Source organism: Cuculus canorus, chromosome 5, assembly GCF_017976375.1.
Source record: "Cuculus canorus isolate bCucCan1 chromosome 5, bCucCan1.pri, whole genome shotgun sequence".
Taxonomy (NCBI): domain Eukaryota; kingdom Metazoa; phylum Chordata; class Aves; order Cuculiformes; family Cuculidae; genus Cuculus; species Cuculus canorus.
Window position 1 is genome coordinate 56,847,365 of NC_071405.1, and position 18,939 is coordinate 56,866,303.

At 41.4% G+C, this 18,939-nt stretch overlaps 1 protein-coding gene across 2 annotated transcripts; it reads left to right on the forward strand.

Annotated features, from left to right (window-relative positions):
• The first annotated feature begins 1,125 nt into the window (after window positions 1-1,125).
• LOC104062710 (serine/arginine-rich splicing factor 5) lies at window positions 1,126-18,414 on the forward strand. Of its 2 annotated transcripts, none has more exons than XM_054067965.1 (8): window positions 1,126-1,285; window positions 3,231-3,369; window positions 7,821-7,891; window positions 8,677-8,757; window positions 11,057-11,129; window positions 14,842-14,915; window positions 15,821-15,931; window positions 16,895-18,414. In XM_054067965.1, the coding sequence occupies exons 2-8, from the start codon at window positions 3,244-3,246 to the stop codon at window positions 17,190-17,192; spliced, it is 834 nt and encodes a 277-aa protein (XP_053923940.1). In that variant the 5' UTR covers window positions 1,126-1,285; window positions 3,231-3,243; the 3' UTR covers window positions 17,193-18,414. The 2 variants fall into 2 exon arrangements, with proteins under 2 accessions (XP_053923940.1, XP_053923941.1); XM_054067966.1 differs by having other exon boundaries at window positions 1,127-1,285; window positions 11,060-11,129.
• The last annotated feature ends 525 nt before the right edge of the window (window positions 18,415-18,939 follow it).

The window sequence follows — 18,939 nt, forward strand, 5'->3', positions numbered from 1 at the left end:
AAATGAAGCTGGTTTGGATATTCAATGCATAGGTTATTGACATCCTAAACACTAATTAGAGAGCAAGAAATCTGAACAACACCTGAATCTAACATGATGTCATAAATGTATATTACAATATTTACGCCCAGTTAAATCAGGAAATCCAGACATGATGCTATCCGACAAGGGAAAGAAATGGGCAAAACAAGCTGTCGCGATATTCTAAGCCCCCAGATGGTGAAGATTTAAGCCGGTATGCTATACCGAAAAAGCAGATAATGATTTTTACCTCGATCATCATATTGTGACCTGTCATGAATTACACTGTAAGAATCTCATTCGCTGATAAACCCGAGAAGCAGCACGCGTGGCCATGCATGGAAAACTGCTTCTGCACTGCCACGCAACCCCGCAGCACCAGCCACTGCTCCCCACCCGAGGTTACCCCTCGGTGCCAGCGACAGGAACAGCACCGCGGGCTGATCCACACCAACGTCGCCTCGTGGCTGGGGTTAAAGGCGGCGGCAGCTCTGGGATGGCCGCAGAGACCTCCTGCCGGCAGCACTGCTGAGCTCTCGCCGGACTCTCGGATGACCCGTGTGTGCCGTCGCTCCTCTCGCCCAGCAGCTCGGGTCCCCAGCTGTCTGCCGTGACACAGGCAGCTCCACGGGGCGGTCCCAGCGCTGCCCCGGGACCCCATCCCCAGGATCCCCATCCCCAGGACAGTCCCAGCGCTGCTCCCCCCGCCACCCCCGGGACCCCATCCCCCCTGGGACCCCCATCTCCCCAGGGTAGTCCCAGAGCTGCCCGAGACCCCCATCCCCTGAACAGTCCCAGCGCTGCCCAGTCCGGTGTCCCAGGACTCCCATCTCCCCAGAGCGGTCCCAGCGCTGCTCCCCCCGTTTCCTCCGGGACCCCCAATTCCCCCCAGGACCCCCATCCTCCCGGCGGTCCCAGCACTGCCCCGGGACCTCTATCCTCCGGGAAGTCTCAGCGCTGCTCCCCCCGGGACCCCCATCCCCTGGGCGGTCCCTGCGGTGCCCCGGGACCCCGATCTTCCCAGGGCGGTCCCAGTAGTGCTTCCCTCTCCATCTCCGGGAACCCCATCCCCTGGTCGGTCCCGGGGCCGCGCGGGCCAGGGGGGGCGCTAGGATCCAGCGGCGCGGCACGGAGCGCGGTGCATGCTGGGAGGCGGGTGCGCGCGCGGCGGTGCGGTCTCGCGCAGCAGCCAGGCAGCCATTGCCGCGGCGGCGGGGACAGAGCGGATCGACTCGCGGCCTGCAGCCCCCGGCGCTCCGTGACGGTGAGCGGGCGCCTCTTCCCGGGCCGCTCGGCGCCGGGAGGGCCTGGGAGGGTGGGGAGAGCGAGTTGCGAGTGGGGCTGTGGCGGCCTGTAGGGCTCGGGGGGCGGCGGGCCGGGCCCGGGCGCGGCGCTGGGGGGGGTTGGGATCCGCCATGGCCTGAGGGCCGCGACCGAGGAGAGGCGCCTCCTGGCCGCGGGTCCGGCCCGCCTCCTCCGAGCGCGGAGCGAGCGGGCGGCCTGGCGGCAGGGCCTGGTGTGGCGAGGAGCCCGAGCGGCGACGCCAGCGACACGTCTGACGCTGTGACAGTGTCTGCGGCGGCCAATCCCGCCCGCCTCGCGTTCATTTCCTTCCGTAATTCTTCTCCCCATCTTGTTTTTCTAGAAGCGAAGCTGTCGGACAGCCGTTACACGGGCATTTTAATCTGTCGGATCTGTGTTGTTCCCGATCTGAGCGCTGTTGCCCAAGTGGCTGTTTTTACCGTGTTTTAAAGCACATGCTTACATAAGGCCGCCCTTCCTCTGCAAAGGCCTGCCTTTCCCTTAATAGCCCGGCTGCTCCGTGAGGGAGCTGAATCAGTCCTCTGAGCTGCACTGCCATGTGGGCATAAAAATGCCAGTGTGTCCACAAAGGACGGGGTGGTTACAAAGGGCGGCGTCGGCTCTTGTAGGAGAAACACAAAACCTTTCACGTGAAAGTGATTAAATAGCTATCACGTCAGGTCATGGTTCACGGGCAGTTTGGGCCAGTCTAAGTAAGCACTGTCACATTTCTACCCTCGCCCCATAAGAAGCCCTGTGCCCTGTCTTGGCTGGATGGGGCCTCGGACAGCCTGATCTAGTGGAAGGTGTCCCTCTGTGTGGCAGGGGGGGTTGGAATTGGATGATTGGTCCCTTCCAACCCAAACTATTCTATGATTTTTCCAAACTTCTGGCACTTCTCTGATGGCAGAGTGAGACTGAGTAAGAAGCTAATCAATAGAAACCTAATGGATGTTAAGACAGACAATAAATCACGCTAATTCAAAAAACTGCATCCAAATTTTCTTGATCTACTTTCACAGCTAAGGTGTTGTCTATTTACTCTGTCTGCTTTACAGCTCAGTATTGTAATATAACATCACATTGTATTTTCACTGCTTAGAACTTGGATTCTTTGGGTTTTTGTATTGTCAGGAAGCTCACCGAGTGAGCCAGATAATTAAGATTTTCCAGATGCAAGAACTTAAACATTTCTAAATCACATAAACTTGAAAAAGTGACATACTCAACATAGACAGTGGAGCTTCCACTGAATATCTGAAATTGTGTGTCCTGGTTCAGTAGATAATTTTAAAGATCTGAATAACTGAAATAGCCTTTGGTTTTGCTGTTGTTGAAATCATATAATAACATAATGTTCCTTCTTCTTAACTTGATAGACTGTTATAATAAGGTATTGCATGGTTAGTGCAAATAATAATTTGGTGACTGCTGTTTATCTTTTGAATTCTAATATAAGTTTTATTGCAGTAGTTCTTTCAGATGAAAGCAGAAGTTTGAGAATGTTTTATGTTGTTATTCCAATGATTATTGTAATAACAGTTATGTACTTTCTAACTGCTGTTAGCTCAGTAAATTAATCTTGGAGTATATAGAGTGGGGTTTTTACTGTTTTGTGATACAAAAGCCTTATGAGCCTACGAAAAACATTATTTTGAATACAAGAAGTCTTCAAGTTATATGACTAGAAAGGACAAAACTGAGAGTTCTGTGTAGGTCTGGCTGGAAATCAGTAAGGCAGGATTTTCTCACTTCTCTGGCTGTAGAGAATTGTGTTTCTAACATGTATACCTGGAGGACAATAAAATCAAGTCCTATTTAACCGAGACCTCTGAGATGTAAAAGTGATCTTAGTCACCTAATTTAAAGTTTGTTAATCTGATAAACAGTGCTGTTTTCTTTCTTAGCATCAACCTTAAGATGAGTGGCTGCCGTGTCTTCGTTGGACACTTGAGCTCACGTGCTCGGGAACGGGATGTGGAGAAGTTCTTCAAAGGATATGGACGCATACGAGAAATCCATCTAAAAAATGGGTTCGGATTTGTGGTAAGTAATACCTTTTTTACCTTCCTTTTGCTTGCAGGTGTTATCCATGCTAGACTGATGTCAGGGAAGGGAAGATACTTAACAGAATAATAGTTCCAATGGGAAATGGAAATTATTAATAACAGAATCATAGAATTATTTTGATTGGAAGAGACCTTAAAGATCATCCAGTTCCAACCCCCCTGCCATGGGCATGGACGCCTCCCAGCAGACCAGGCTGCCCAAAGCCCCGTCCAACCTGACCTTCAACTCTTCCAGGGAGGGGGCATCCAGAGCTTCCCTGGGCAACCTGTGCCAGTGCCTCACCACTCACATTGGGAAAAATTTCTTCCAAATGTCTAATCTAAATCTTCCTCCTTTCAATTTATAGCCATTCCCCCTCACCCTGTCGCTACATGCCCTTGTAAAAAGTCCCTCCCCAGCTTTCTTGTAGGCCACCTTCAGGTACTGAAAGGCTGCTGTGACCTCTCCTTGGAGCCTTTTCTTCTCCAGGCTGAACAACCCCAGCTCTCTCCCAGCCTGGGAGGTGCTCCAGCCCTCTGATCATCTTCATAGCCCTCCTCTGGAACCATTTTAACAGTTCCATATCCTTCTTATGTTGGGGATTCCAGAACAGGACACAATACTCCAGGTGGGGTCTCAGAAGAGCAGAGTAGAGTGGGAGAGTCGCCTCCCGCAACGTACTGGCCACTGTTCTTTTGATGCAGCCCAGGATATGATTGATGTGGGTTGCGATCACACGTTGCCAGCTCATGTTGAGCTTCTCATCAGTCAGCACCCGTAAGTCCTCCTCTGTAGGGCTACTCTCAATCACATCATCCCCCATCCTGTATTGAAACTGGGGATTGCCACAACCCAGATGTAGGACCTTGCATTTGCCCTTGTTGAACCTCACAGGCCCACTTCTCCAGCTTGTCCAGATTATTCTGGATGACATCCTGTTCTTCTGGTGGGGCAACTGCACCACTCAGCTTCATGTCATCTGTAAACTTGCTGAGGGTGCACACAGCCTCGTTGTCTATTTCATTGTTGAAGATATTAAGCAGCTCTGGGATTACAATTTTACCTGGTTTTGGCCCGATTTTGCTCAAAATCTGGGTAATATTCTGTCTATGTTAAATGCATTGTCTGGTCATAGGCTTCCATAGATTCAGGTTTTTTTCTGTTATTTCTGAAGACAGCACAAATATCGTGTTGCAGCATTACAAAACTTGACGAAGTCTTGACCTGGAGAAAAGTATGTATAGAACCACTTAAGTTGCTCTCTCAGTCCTAGTCTTTTCAGTCATATCTCTAAATAATGGCCTGCTTTAAAAGCAAAGTAGTTGGCTAAGGTAGCAGGTTTAATAGGTGCTTGCTGCTGGGTTTGAGCAACACAGCTTTTAACTCTTGTGCAGATGAGGTTGGGCATAGTCACCATCAATATATGTTCTTAGGGCATATGTGTCTGTCAGACCATTAAATGAAATACACCATTCATCGCATCTTAGCTTCCTAACTCAGCTTTTTAGAGCTTTGTGCTTCTGAACTGTTGTCCAAATTTTTACAGCTTCACAGTTTCCGGATTTGACTCAGGATCAGCCTTTTTCTTGCACTACTGTCTCCTGGGAACTGAGGATTAGCTGTTCTGCCACACTGAGGTGAAACTAGAAAGGTTGATACTGCCCTCGCATTATGGCAGACTTATATACCATTTGTTCTGCCAAGATCAGTCCCTTGGGGGTAGCTGTGGGAAAAGAACAAAAAAACAGGCTTCCCTTACTTCAATTTCGTACGAGTATTACTCCTTGACTCCTACACATGCCAGTTCCTTGTTGCCCTGCAGTATGAGCTACTTCTTGTTGTCTGCCGGTAGGTAAATACCTGCCTCTTAAAGTCCAGAGGTAAATGGCCAATCTAGACATGAACCTGCCTTTATTAAGTGTGTGCTTTCCAATTACTGCTATTTCTCAATCACCTTTCCCTGAGCATTCCCCATCTCTTCTTGGGCAGGGCTGTTGACTCATTCAGGAACAACTTCTGTTCAACTCCTGTGCATGAGTCAGCCAGCCCTCCTTCCTCTTTTTCTCCAGTTCCTAGGCAGAAGCATTTTCTTTTCGAAGCTCACTGATAAGCTTGAATAATTGTCCCATAACTGTCTAAAAAAATTAATGAAGAATTCTTATGATGAAGAATTTTTTCCTTACGTCTGAACAAAATTCCTCCCCCTCCCTTTATCTGTCATCCCATCACTGCACCCACAGGAGGGAACCACTTCTTTCATCTCTCTGACTGTGTTTTAGGTTTTGGAAGACTGACTGGATCCCCTTATGCTCCTTCTTCAGGCTACACAAACATGGAGCTCTCAACCTTTCTTTGTTATCCAACCTGATCAGCTTTGTTGGCCCTCTGCTGGTCCTACTCCGGTTTTTCATTGTCTTTCTTAAGCTGGAGGCACTAAAACTGGACACTGTTCCAGGTATGGCCTAATAAATGTCAAGCAGGGTGGAATAATCACATCCCCTGTTCTGCTGGCTGTACTCTTACTGATGCAGCCAAGGAAGCAGTTTGCTTTGATTGCAGCAAGGCCAAACTGCTGACTCATGCTTAGCTGACTCTCTTTCAAGGATTCCCATGTCCTTTTCAGCAGAGCCACGCTCCAGCCACTCAGACCCCTGTCTGTTCTGCCGCCTAGGATTATTCTAGCTCAGATGCAAGACTTCACGCTTATCTTGTATTAAAACTTGAGATTCTTGTTGGTCTAATCTGTCAGCCTGTCAGGGTCTCTCTGTGTGGTGTTTTTTTCCTTCTGGTATATCTATTTCTCCTCCCACTTTGGTTTCAGCCACAAAATTGTTGAAGGTGCGCTCAGTCCTGTCATCCAGATTATCTGTAAGTAGATTGAATAGCGTTACCCTTTGAGGTACCTCAGCAGTCCTGGGCTGTCAGTTCATCTTTGGTTTTGTTTATTTAAAATAGGTATTTATAAAACCTCATAAAACCCCAAGTGATCTGGGTGGAATGTTGTAGTGTTAAAAGCATTTCTCACTGTGTTTGATCGAAGTAATAGTTTGATCTTTGGAACTAATTATATTTACTTAAATTTTGTAGATTTCAGTGCAGAATGTTTTTAAACTTCAGACCGTAGAGCTAGGTAGACTTTCAGACATTTGGTTTGTTTGAAACTAGCTGAAATCATGGGAATTGTAGGTGATAACTATTGATACTCTTAAATGCTGGGCCTAAATCGATTTTGTCAAGATAATCTTTGCATCATCATGCAGGGACGTGTGATGTTTCACTTGGTAGTGAAACAGATTTCAGTGCAGAAGGGGGAAGGTTGCTTAAGCCAGTATTGCTTCTGAAAAGCTGTTTATAGTTATGCAAACACTTTCTTCAACTTGAGAAGCTTCTTCTCTGTTGTTTCTTGCTCTCAAGCTACACTTCCACAATTTTTTTCCCCCATCCACACTATTGGTTCAAGCAGTCCCTACCCAGCTCCTCGTTCTCACTGCTTTATTTCTTTCCTTTCTCCCCTTGCCTCACACGGTGTTACCAGAGTTGTTCAGCCACATAATGAACCTACTTGGGAAGCTGATCTAGTTGAAAAATAACACTGTGGTTTTTGCCCCACCTCCTGGTCAAAGTGTGCTTTTTTTTCAGTTGGATAGGTTTCTTGACCTAGTTTCCTGCAGAGCTGTACAAACAGCTTTGCCAAAAAAACAGTGAGCTGGATAGTGGGCAGAGGCTACTCAGACTGACTGAAGCAGCATTCTGGCCAAAAGCGAAGCAACAGATTCTGCTGCAGCAGTATACGGAATTTCATATTACAGCTGATCCAGATCCACAGGTGGCCAGTGCTGAAGAGGGACTTATGTTTCTTAATTTTCTTCCATGGGCATCTTTTTGCCAGACTAGTGAGCTGAGTTCACTCAGAAAAATATCAGAAGGGCTTTTTTCTGGTTTATTCTTTCTTTGCCCCAATTCAGTAAGAACTGAATCGGCCCCAGAACTCTTAAGAGGATTTGGGGAGTGCACAGCGATCCTGTTTGTGTTTGCAGCTGATCAGCTTGTGCTTTTATATAGGATTGCCCTGTATGCAGGGCTGTGTTTTAAACTGTATGCCTTGAAGTACACCCCTCCCAAAAGAAGATATTTCTGTAATAAGCCAGGTAATTTAAGTAATTAATTTTATATAGGTAATGCAAATAGTTGTACTGAAACAACTGAGGGAGGCGAAACAGTCTGCAGGGTGGAGGGAGGAGAAGTGGTTTGAATGGGAGCATCTTGGCTTTTCAGTGAAAAAACTGAAAAGCCAAGAACCAATTTTTTTAGGTGAACTAGAAATCTACTTTCTTGTTCAAAATTCTGGCTGATGCTTGCTGCAGAAATGTAAAATTTATAAAACAAATTTTCTAGCATTTGAATATACTATGACGGAAAATACCTTTTTATTCCTGTTTTCTTTCTAGGAATTTGAAGACCACAGAGATGCCGATGATGCAATTTATGAACTAAATGGTAAAGAGTTGTGTGATGAAAGGTGAGCACGGTACCATCATTTCGCTTTAGAACAGCAAAAGTACTTTGTGTGCAACTACAGTGCATTAACTTGGTCTCTGACACCTGTTTCTTGTGGCTCTGTGGTGGGATACACCTTTCATAACTTTATCTGAAGAGGTTCATTGGGATCCTGGCTACAGTCTTATATAAGGCAAAGATAGTTTGGGACTGGAGGAGGGATGATTTTGAGCAAGGCTGACTGTTTTCTCCACTTGCACTTATTTTTCCTTTGAAGCTAACTCAAGGTCTGGTCATTAGAAATATTAGTAAAAGTGAACTTATTTATTTGTTATTTATCTGTCTGTTGACTTCAGAAAATAACTTGATGATAGCCGTTCATCATTTGCAGTATTGCCCTTCAGTTTGCACCAGTGTGGACTATAGTCGTATGTTATGTAATTTTTATTTTGATTGTGGAAGCTGTGCTTATATCATTCAGTCATTGCTACTTATTTTGGTGCTCTCTTCCTTCTCTGTGATTACTCGTAGGCTCTGGTTGAACAAATGTAATTGTTTCGGTCTGAATAACAGACCCGTCACAATTTCCATGAAAGTCTGAGGGAGATGAGTGAGCCAGGAGAATGCTACTCTTCTGGCTCTTTTAAGAAATGCCAGTGACTGTTTATAAATTGTTGCTTGCACGGGCAAGATAATTCTTGTTTGTGCACATGTGCTTCCAGTTGCGAAAGATGTAAGTCAGTGTCCAATAGCTAAAGTTTGTGGTTTATTTTTTGCTTGCTTGTTTTGTTTTGTTCCTGTCATAAGGGTTACAATTGAGCCTGCTCGAGCCCGAAGAGGAAGGGGCAGATTCGCGCAACGGTTCAGTTATTACCAGAGTGGATCTAGGTGGGTGATTTGGACTCTGTTTCCTACAAACACAGTTAACTGAAGAACTGTATTGAAATACTGTTTTCCTCCTGTGGCTGAAGTGAGGGATCTATCTCTTTACTTGTGTAGCTTCACGGAAGAAGTTTTATGTTCTCAAACCTTGGAGGTCCACTGCTATTGTTTGCCCCCTCTGGCTGAGAACATGGATTTCGAAGCAGTTTAACTGACTCGCAGAGGTTCAGAAACCTATTATGAAATGTGTTCCCTCTTCGTGTTGTAGGCACTGCACTGATCTTGCTGCCTACTGTTGTGTAAATGACGTGAAGGAGTAATGCTGCAGCTGGATTTGCTATTTTTAACACTAAATCAAGAAAATAGAGCTTCTCTATTGAGGCTTGTGTCGTTAAACTTAGCTTACAGACTAAGTAAAATTATTGTAGAGTGCTAGTTCAAAGTATTTACCATCTAACCAAGCTTTCATATTTCCAATTGTATCCTTATTAAAATGTTTACTTCAGCACAGCATACAAAAGGAACTGTATTTGAGAAACAGTGCTAGAGCACAAGATACAAGCACGTGCAGAAGTGTTTAAATGCCATTTGACTAAGCTTGCTGATCAGTCAGGTGCCTTGCTGAATGAGAGCCTCTGTCTGGCAGTGGAATCTGAAAAATCAGATGTAGCTTATATCTAGAATGCCTGTAGGGGACATGCAGTATTTGTGGAATTGTTCACTTTCAGTGGTTTGCGCCAGTGGCAAACCTTGTGCCAGCTTGCAATGGATTTTGTGAAAGTTCTGCAGATTTGCATGTATTCCATCAAACAACTACACATTACATCTTTGTACTTCATATCTACCTGTGTGAAGTAAATATGTAAGGAATAATTTACTCTGTAGAAACATTTATAGCTGTGGCCTACGCAGAGTAAAGTTTGGAAGAAAGACAAAGGCTTAACTGACATAAACATTGGCATTTATTTCAAAGTCAGAATTGCTGCCAGTTACAAACCAGTGTCTGGAACATCTAATTTGCATATGCAAGTATGATAATTAGATTATTTTTTCTTTAGTGGCAGTAACCTTGATGCGCTATAATTGGTCCGAGGTCCAGGCTAAAAGTGGACTTTTAAAGTAGGAAGTGTGATTGAAGGTCGTGGGCATCTGACGTTGTAGTCATGTTCATGATGTCAGACTGCCAGTGCCAGACAGGAAGAGACTGCCGTTTTCAATAATGGAAAAATGAGACTCAGCCTGCCAGTCTGGGGACTCAGGAACCTCTGTTTAAATGCCTGGAAGATCTGGATGTTCTGAAAAAAATTGGGACACTTTGAGGTATGCACTGAAATGAAATTGCCTGTGCTCCAGTGTACAAATCAATGTGCACAATTTAGGATTATGTTTCTATGGGACAAGAAGATGAGAATAATTTTGTCTAAGGTCAGTGTTCTTCAATCTTATAGTAATACAAATTAGTGCTGTTTTTTAGAATCCTTCATTACTTACCAAAAGGCTGGTATACCTTTTTTCGTAGTTCTCAGTTCCCTTTGGCTTCAGAATGACTAGGTTGGGGAGTAGAAATGACCTGTAAGGGCAGTATTTTTTCCGGATGTCTTACACTTCCTTTCTGTATGAAAATTTTCAAGCCACATGTTCACTTTTGATAGGGTCTTTAATTTTTGATTAATTGAAAACCACTAGCTTCCTTTCAGGGCCTGTCTACTGCCACGCTTATTTCAGGGCAACCAGTTATCTTGGCTCTCATTTTGCTAAAATAAGAATATTTCTACCCACAAAATTATCTACTATAGGTCATGGTGGCATTTATAAATATTAATGAGTGATTTAGAAGTATGGGCTATGGTGCTTTTAAATTGTATCTTCTGTATCCCAGACATGAAGTAGAATTCATCCTACCAACTCAAAATTTTTCTTTTTTAATTGCCTGAATATCCTCCAGAACCAAGTGTATGAACCGAGCCTGTCAAATGCCAAAATTAAACTAATTCTCTTTACATTATTTTCATTCTGCTAGGCACTTTTGTCAGTATATCTATCAAAAATGGCAGGTATATTGACTGCCTTGGTATAAAGTTCTTAATCAAAATCCTCTTTAATCCCCTTGTAGCAGCTAATTTCTTGTAATGGACTCTTAAACGTATTAATGACTAGGGAAAACTAAGTCTGCAATCCAGCAACAAGGAAAATATAAAAACTATCGAAAAAAATATAAAAACTATAGAAAACGTGAGATTTCTTAAGTTCTAAATTCCTTATACTGTAGACTTTTTCCTTTTTCTTTTCCTCTGAACTCTTATAGCAGGTATGGACCTCCTATCCGTACTGAACACAGGATCATAGTTGAAAACCTCTCATCCCGTATCAGCTGGCAGGTGAGTTAACATCTTTTTTTTCTACACCTTATCTTCTGACCCTGTAAGTAAGACTACTCTCAACCTAGTTTCTTAATAAGCCATCATACTTAACTTGATTAAAAAAAATTAGCACAGAAGCTTCAGTGATTCCTTAAAATTTACAATCAAACACTTACAGAAGTCTTTTGTTTCACAGCTGTGCAAATAGTTCTATAACTAGATTGTGTAGTTGGAAGCTGATTCTTGTGTTTATCAGCTGGTAAAGCTTGTGAAGACTCTAATTATTGAAGCATAGCATCCATTCAAACTATGTTGTCCTTTTGTATTGTTACACGTGGAAGTGCATGCCTTAGTTTTGAGTGAAATTTGTGGTCTTGTGTTTTGTGAAATATTTTTTGTGACATGATGCATGATTGACAAGTCTGGTAGTATGTCACTCACAAAGGGAATCTTTAGAAAGCTACTGTGTAATGGATGCTTACTTGTAGGTATTTTTTAAAACCCCCAAGCTTCCAGTAATTGTCCTTTGAAGCTTTTTTACCACCTTCCCCATTTTTTCACCCCTTGCTAATGTTTTGCTTATTTTTATCTGACTTTTAACAGAAAAATTGTGTAATCAATTCCTTTAGTTGTCTTCTATAGACTGTAGTGTACAGTCAATAGAAAGTTTACTTTTTAAAAGCGTAGCAACAGATGTGCTTTACAAAAGGTGAGTGAATAGTGGAGTTTAGTAAAGAGACTGTAATTAGTCTACTGAAAGACACCGTAGAACATGCCAAGTGTTCAAAGCCGTGGTCTTGCAGCTAAATCCGCATGAGGAGGCTGTTTGGCTTGCCTGGAGCTCCACTGATGTGTTTCGTAAGAGCTTGGGTACAGTCCGTGTAGATAAACGGTTGGACTAGGTTTGTTTATCTTCTGCATGACAGGTTCAATCGTAATTGTACAGTCGTGTTAATTATTGAATAACTAAAAAAACAACTTCTGAATTGATGTGATGAGAAAGTGGATTTCATCTGAATATCTTTTATGCTATGCAGTTATGTATATGAAGAAATTGTTATAAAACACAGCACTTGGAAATGACAGTAGAGACCAGAGAAGTAAGCTAGAATGGAGTGTTAAGGATAATAAATCCTATAGTGCTGTTTAGCGTTAAATTCATAACTTGGGAAAAAAATTGGCATTTCTGTAACTTTCTTTTATTTGGGAATATTTATATTGGCTTTTTGTGTACTTACCATTCTAGGCTGAAGCCTGCCCAGCTCAGATTTCATACTGATGAATCTTTAGGATTCTAATTAAATGTTCTAATTATTCTCTTAAATATATGTTAAGTTAGCCTAAGAGACTTCTTGACACCTGCCTAAGTAGAAATTTGAAGCTAACATTCATATGCAAGCCCTACTTAGTTTTGAAGCTGTACTGCTTTGATACTGACTATAGTGTTTTAACTTGTTTTAACTACGCTGCTTACACAACAGATTAAAATAGCTGTTACATTAACAGTAGTGGCATTATTTTTGCTTTCTAATTTCTGAGCTTCTAGTAAGCTATGGACAATATGGACCATTACTTTAGAACTTACACGCATAATATTGTCTTTGTTGCGTGCTTTGAGAACTTCTGTCTCCTTTAAAAGGTAGTATTTTGGGATATTTAATAAACAAACCAACCACAAATTAAATTAGTATTCAGATCGGTTTCCTCAAATGGTTGACTATGTTGCTAATAGATAATCTCATATCCGAGTAGTAGGCAAGCTGTTAGAATTCTCCTTATTTTAGCAAACATTTCTGCATGTTCAGAGCTTTACAGCCACCTGTAAATATTTGGTACATGCTTTTCCTATTTATGGTTGTCCTACACCTTGTTTTCCTTTGCTGCCGAGGACAATAGGGTATTCTTGTGCTCTTTGAGGTGAAACAGAACAGTAAACCTAGGATGAAACTTGATTGTTCCGCTGGTTAAGTAAAAGCTGATAACTTTAAAAGATTCCCCTAATAATAGCAAGTACTCTGTTGAGCTTTAAGAACGCATGCAGGTTTACTTTCTTTTGAGCAATAACATTGGCAGGTTAATCATGTTGGTTATTATTTATTTTATTAATGTTATTTTATTGTTTATTATTTATTATTTTCTTTCTAACTATTATGAAATCTCATAATGAGGATCCTTAGGATTCAGCATATAGTGTGGCAGGTCTGTGGGGGCCTCAATTTTAGAGCTTGAAGTTACTGAATTGGAAAATAATTATGTAGATCAACATATCTGATCTGGTTAAGCTGTCATTGAATTTAGCACAGGCAGAATTTTGTTCTTTGTAAATAGGGATAAACATACTGAGGTCAAAGTATTACTTCTAATGGTGTTGTAGGGCCCGTTTTTCAGTTATTAAGGTTTTTTTGTGTTAAGCACGTATGAAACAAAAAGAATATCTACTAGTTGGAATACGCCATTTTTAAAAATAAAACTATTGATTTTTTAATTAAAAGATTGTGTAAAACTAAGCCTTCTTATATTCTGTGGCAATGTTTGAAGTTTTTCTTGGCTTTTTGTTTTGTGGTCTTTTCTTCCTTAAGCCTATTTCTAACCAAGTGCATTTTGAACCTCTTCTAACAACCTTGATTTGGTTAACCCTCATTTTTCTTGTGTAGAGGAAAAGAACCAAAGATTTGGGGGTTTTCTGGTGGCTGAAATTCTAGAGTTTGGCCTGTTCTGAATTTTCCTTTTGGTTCCTATGACACTCCTGTTTTTTGGCAATCTAGATCTTGGTTTGCCTGGGTTTGATCTCGATTGGCTAGCACAGATTATCCTCGGGTTCTTTAGCCACTTCTGGAGAATATGTCCAGTGCTTTCAGGGCCTCTGGTACCTCCGTGAAGCTTATTGCTATGCGCCATCACTCTGCCTTTCTCATGTAAGAGAGTTCCTCTTGGCCAGCTAGGTATTGGAGAAGCAACTCTTTGCTTAAGGTACCTTCTTGTATCGTCTGCCACTTGTAGCATGTCGCGGTAAGTAGTCTGGGTTTACAAAATACCAGATACTGTTTGGTAAAAGTACTGCTTTAACTTATACAAATGTTTAGCTTTTTAGTGACCTTTTACATTATTTGTTTGTACTTTATCCTATTGCTGAGCAAGTAATTTTACAGTGTCTGCGTGTTTAGCCTCTGTTAAGTTAAATACCCGGGTGTCTATTGACATGGCACTGTAGTGGGACAGATATTCAATTGAAATATAAGACATTTTTCCTTTGTAAAATTATTAATTAGATAGTAATTACACCTTTTTGCTTTTAATTTTGCTGTTAAGCTGGGGGAAGTGAGCATATAGAGTGAATATGTCTACATATATTGGATTGTCATTCAACTGGGGTGTTAGTCATGAAAATTTGCGTTCACTATGTTGTTGCTTTTCATCTGTTGTACTTCTGATTGCAGTGCATATGTTGGTATTTTAAGTGTTGCATTGTGTTTTCACAACAGCTGGTTTTGGGATTCAGGAATATTTTAAAAACAATATTTTCTTCACTGTAGTCGTAAAAATTGCTATATGCAGCTGCTATTCCGTAGGCTCTTTCAGAAAAAATTTTCTGAGTTATATGTATTTATATATTAAAAAAATGTAAAAGCATTAAGCAGTCTTAACAGAGAAAGTTTTAGAAGGGCGTTACTTACTGCTAGGTGACTTATCTGTGTCCTGTTTAAGGTTAAAATGTTAACTTTTGCTGCAGGACTTGAAAGATGTCATGAGAAAGGCAGGGGAGGTCACCTTTGTGGATGCACACAGAAACAACAGGAATGAAGGGTAAGTTCACCTTGTATCTAAATCTTTATGGTAACTGAAACTGGTAAAGGTTTAGATTATCCTTGTAATATAAAAGAAATGAAACTTAAATATGGTGTGACTTAGACGCTGAAATTTCTCCAATTAAAAAAAAAAAAAACAAGCCCACAAACAAAGTGCCAGTAAGTAGGAGTTCGGAAGTGTTATTAAACTGAGTCTGTACTCTTTACCATGAAAACAGTGTGTCAAAGCAGAGAGGGAAGGGAGAATACCTTTCAACAGTTGAGTTCTGCTGTCTTTAAGTTAGAGTTATTTATGTATAATCATTTATGGTCTGACGCTTGAAGCTGAAATACCTTGTCTGTGGCTGCTTTGCGCTGGTTCAACAAAGTTATGGGAAGTTAACATAACCAATCTCAATAGGAAGTAACTAGCTGCCTGCTCTCCATTCTTAATTCTGCAGACTACAAAGCAGGAGAGTGGGTGAATAGTGTCTGTGCTGGAAAAACAGTGCTCTAGGGCCACTGCAAGCAAATGCAACTTCGATTTATTTTGAGGGGAAAACAAGGGATTTTTCTATTTGCTGTTAAAAATCTAAGTAGGGTGGGAGAGTCTGCAAATTTGCTTTGTTTCTCGGACAGCTTCAGTATGCAGTTTTGTGGAGGACTGAAAGATATTTCCTCAGCTGGTGTAGCTTCGTGGATTTCCTCCATTTCATTGCAGATAAGAGTTTTGCTATTGTTTAAGATGATGCAAAAGCTGTGGATGTCTACAACTGTCATATTTTCCTGTTAACCAAGTTAAAAATTAGCTTTCAGAAGATAAAACATCAAGCTGTGAATCAACAGATTGAAGAAGGTCCAAGCTTATTCTTTTTTTTCAGTTTCTCTGAAACTTTTTTTTTTTTTTTCCCTGATGGTCTGCAGGGTGGTGGAATTTGCATCTTACAGTGATATGAAGAGTGCACTGGAAAAACTGGATGGCACTGAGCTGAATGGACGCAGAATTAAACTGACTGAAGATCACAGAAGGCATAGGTATGTCACCTGACCTGATAAATTTCTGCTGAGGGCATGGATTTTGGGTAGCATTGATGCCAAAGTTTTATTACCTAATTCTTTGGCCCCAAGCTAAGTATCACTGCACAGAACCACTTTCTAGCACTGTAAACAGATTTAGATAAGAACTGACTTGCTGAAAACAGGGTAAATGGAACACTTTTGGATGAGAGTAATGAGATTCTTTTTTAAAGATAAAACTCGATGTTTAAATGGAAGGACTTTTAAAAATATATGAATTTTGGTATTAGAAACCTTTTAATTTAATGGAAAGCTGCTTCACAGTCCTGTGAAATCTGTCTTAAATTGTGAAAGCCAACTTTTTCATGAGAATAAAAGAAAAAGTTAGCTTGCTTGCATAATAAAAAGCAGTTCTGCCATTTAGTCATTAGAAAAACATGTTAGCTGCAGCTTTTTCATTGTCTCTTTTAAATCAATTTCTTCTCATGACAAAAGGGACACGCAACTAAAGGTGGTGTTAAACTCTCAGGCCTTAAAGTGTGCTAGTATTCCATGCCTTTAGGGACTTTTTTTCAGCATCTCATAAGAAACTCTTAACTAATTTACATGGGTGTTTCTGAAGAGAAGAAATATCATAGGTACAAATTTTCTTTTTTGTGCTTTTCTTGACAAGGGGCTAAAAATTTGTCTGTCTCTTCCTGGCAGGGGTGGAGAGGAGACATCTTTTATTAGGCAATTCATATTTTACCAAGCTAGCAGAGAATGTCAGGGCTAGCAGTTCCTGCTAGACTTGGCCTAAGAAGATATTCTTGCCATGGAGGATAACAGAAATCTAGCTCTGAAATAATTGAATGCTGTGCATAGCACATTCAGAGGTTCACATGGATGTGCTGTGCATATGAAGTAATTGAGAATTTAAATTGCATGTTTTAAATTTAGTTAGAAGAGGTGAGACTACAGCTTTTAATTGTGTTTCTCCAGAAGCAGATCTCGATCAAGGAGTTACTCAAGGTCTCGCAGCAGGTCCAGGTCTACAGGATCTTCCAGATCGGACAGCCGGTCCAGGTCCAAGTCAAGATCAAGGTCCAGGTCCAGGTCTAGGTCCCGATCTCGATCCCGGTCCCGATCTCGATCCCGGTCTCGTTCTCGCAGTCGTACACCTAAAAAGAGTTACTCCCAGAAAAGGCACCGCTCAAGCTTGCCGGCTTCTTCCCCGTCTCCCTCCTCTTCTAAAAGAAAATCTCGTTCTAGGTCAAGCTCTGCTCATAGCCGTAGTTAACTTGCTTTTAGAGATGTATTAATGCATTTAATTTGATTCGAGTTTCTTGAAGACTTGAGACAAATTACACATGAGAGCTGGGGGGGGAAGAGTTAACATGATGAAAGGGTAACCTCCTCTTACATTGCCAAAGTGCCTGTCATCAAATAGGCCATCTCTGTGAGGAGGGCTGTCAGCTTTCTCCTTTCAGTGAAGTCTGGAGTGGGAAGTCTTTTATTTTTTCTCCCTGCTATTAGTAAACATTTCTATCATAGATATATTATGTACACATAATGCTGAGGTAATGGGATGAGACAATACGCTGCTTTCCCCATCTCTTGTCTCCCACTTTCCCCTCCACCTCCAAGGCCTTTGACTTCCAAAATACTACGTTAGCTTTTGTCCTTGGTATTAATTCCGAGAACAGGAAGCATAGATTTTATTCCTTTAAGGTTCTGTGGCTACTTTTCTGTGTGAGAATGAATGGACCAGCTGAATTTAGTTTAGAGTTCACTTTTTTCCCTGTTGCTTGGCTTAACAGGCTGTTTTAAGTTCCAGCTTTAAATGACCTTGATAATATGCTTAATTTGCAACAGACTTTCAGGAATACACATTGGTCAGTTGAATATTGCTCATTTGGATAGTGAATCAATACATTGTTAAGCAGTAATGAAATCTGGAATTTCCTGTTAAAATGAGATGTACCATCCAGATGTCAGGATTATTGGGAATCCATTATAATAATTTTCCAGTAACTCGCTAGTATGTGGTATTGTATGTAGAGGCCTTATTTGACAGGTGACTCCATAAAACTGCACAGAAATGTCAATATGCATGTCCATGTTTTTGATGTTTATAAAAGTGACATAGCTTTCATGCCCAAAAGTATGATACCGAATAATATGTGTATGACTAGCAATAGTCTTGATGGAAAGGAAGGTTATTTTAGTAATGGCAGCAGCGAAAAAATACCAGGAAAAGTGTAGTCAGTTGTGACAGGAAAAGTTAATTGTGTTAAAAGTGTAAAGGGGATAATGTCTTTAAATCTCCTGAATGCACAATTGTTTTGATTAATAGAAATTTCCACTGCAAATACTGTTCATTCTCATAATTTGCAATTAGATTTTTTTAACTTCTGTATCGTTAAAGAAGGGAAACATTTTTTGAGAAATATGTAAATTAACCCCGAAGTCTTACATGTGTTTTAAATGTACCATTCCTAATAAAACCTTTTTCTGGCTTATCTTGCAGTTTTGTTTAGTAATGTTACTTTTGCTGTTGTTCACTTTATACAACCTCACAAACATAATCACAAGCCAATTTATTTGAAGGTGTACCCTTGTGGAAGCAGAACGAAGCAAAATATAAACTAGAAACCAATTACGAGACCTAAGTAACCGGATGGTGACTAACAGGAGGGCAGGACAGGATTTTACTGTCATGGCCATCAGCGGCTGTTTGGATGGATGGCAAATAGGAGTCTTTGCAGTACTAGCAGACAGATTTGTGTGATACCTTCTTGTCTACCAATTCAACAGAAGAACCAGCAACCAAGTGGATGTGAGGACTGGAATCTTTTTATAGATAAAATCATTTGTCAGTTTTGAAATATGGCTCCAGAGATTTGCTATATTGCCCACGCTACTTCTGTGCATCTGAGGTTTCAAGGCTGGCACCCCTTCTAGAGCAACTTATTGCTAATCATGTTCTTTGCATGTTTGGCTTGGTGATACCTGAATTTGTTCAGAAAGCACACATGGAACAAATA

Coding starts and splice junctions, on each gene's coding strand:
- LOC104062710 (XM_054067965.1), top strand. CDS start 3,244: ATGAGTGGCTGCCGTGTCTTCGTTGGACACTTGAGCTCACGTGCTCGG. Junction 11,130..14,841: donor CATCCCGTATCAGCTGGCAG/GTGAGTTAACAT, acceptor CTTTTGCTGCAG/GACTTGAAAGATGTCATGAG. Junction 15,932..16,894: donor GAAGATCACAGAAGGCATAG/GTATGTCACCTG, acceptor GTGTTTCTCCAG/AAGCAGATCTCGATCAAGGA.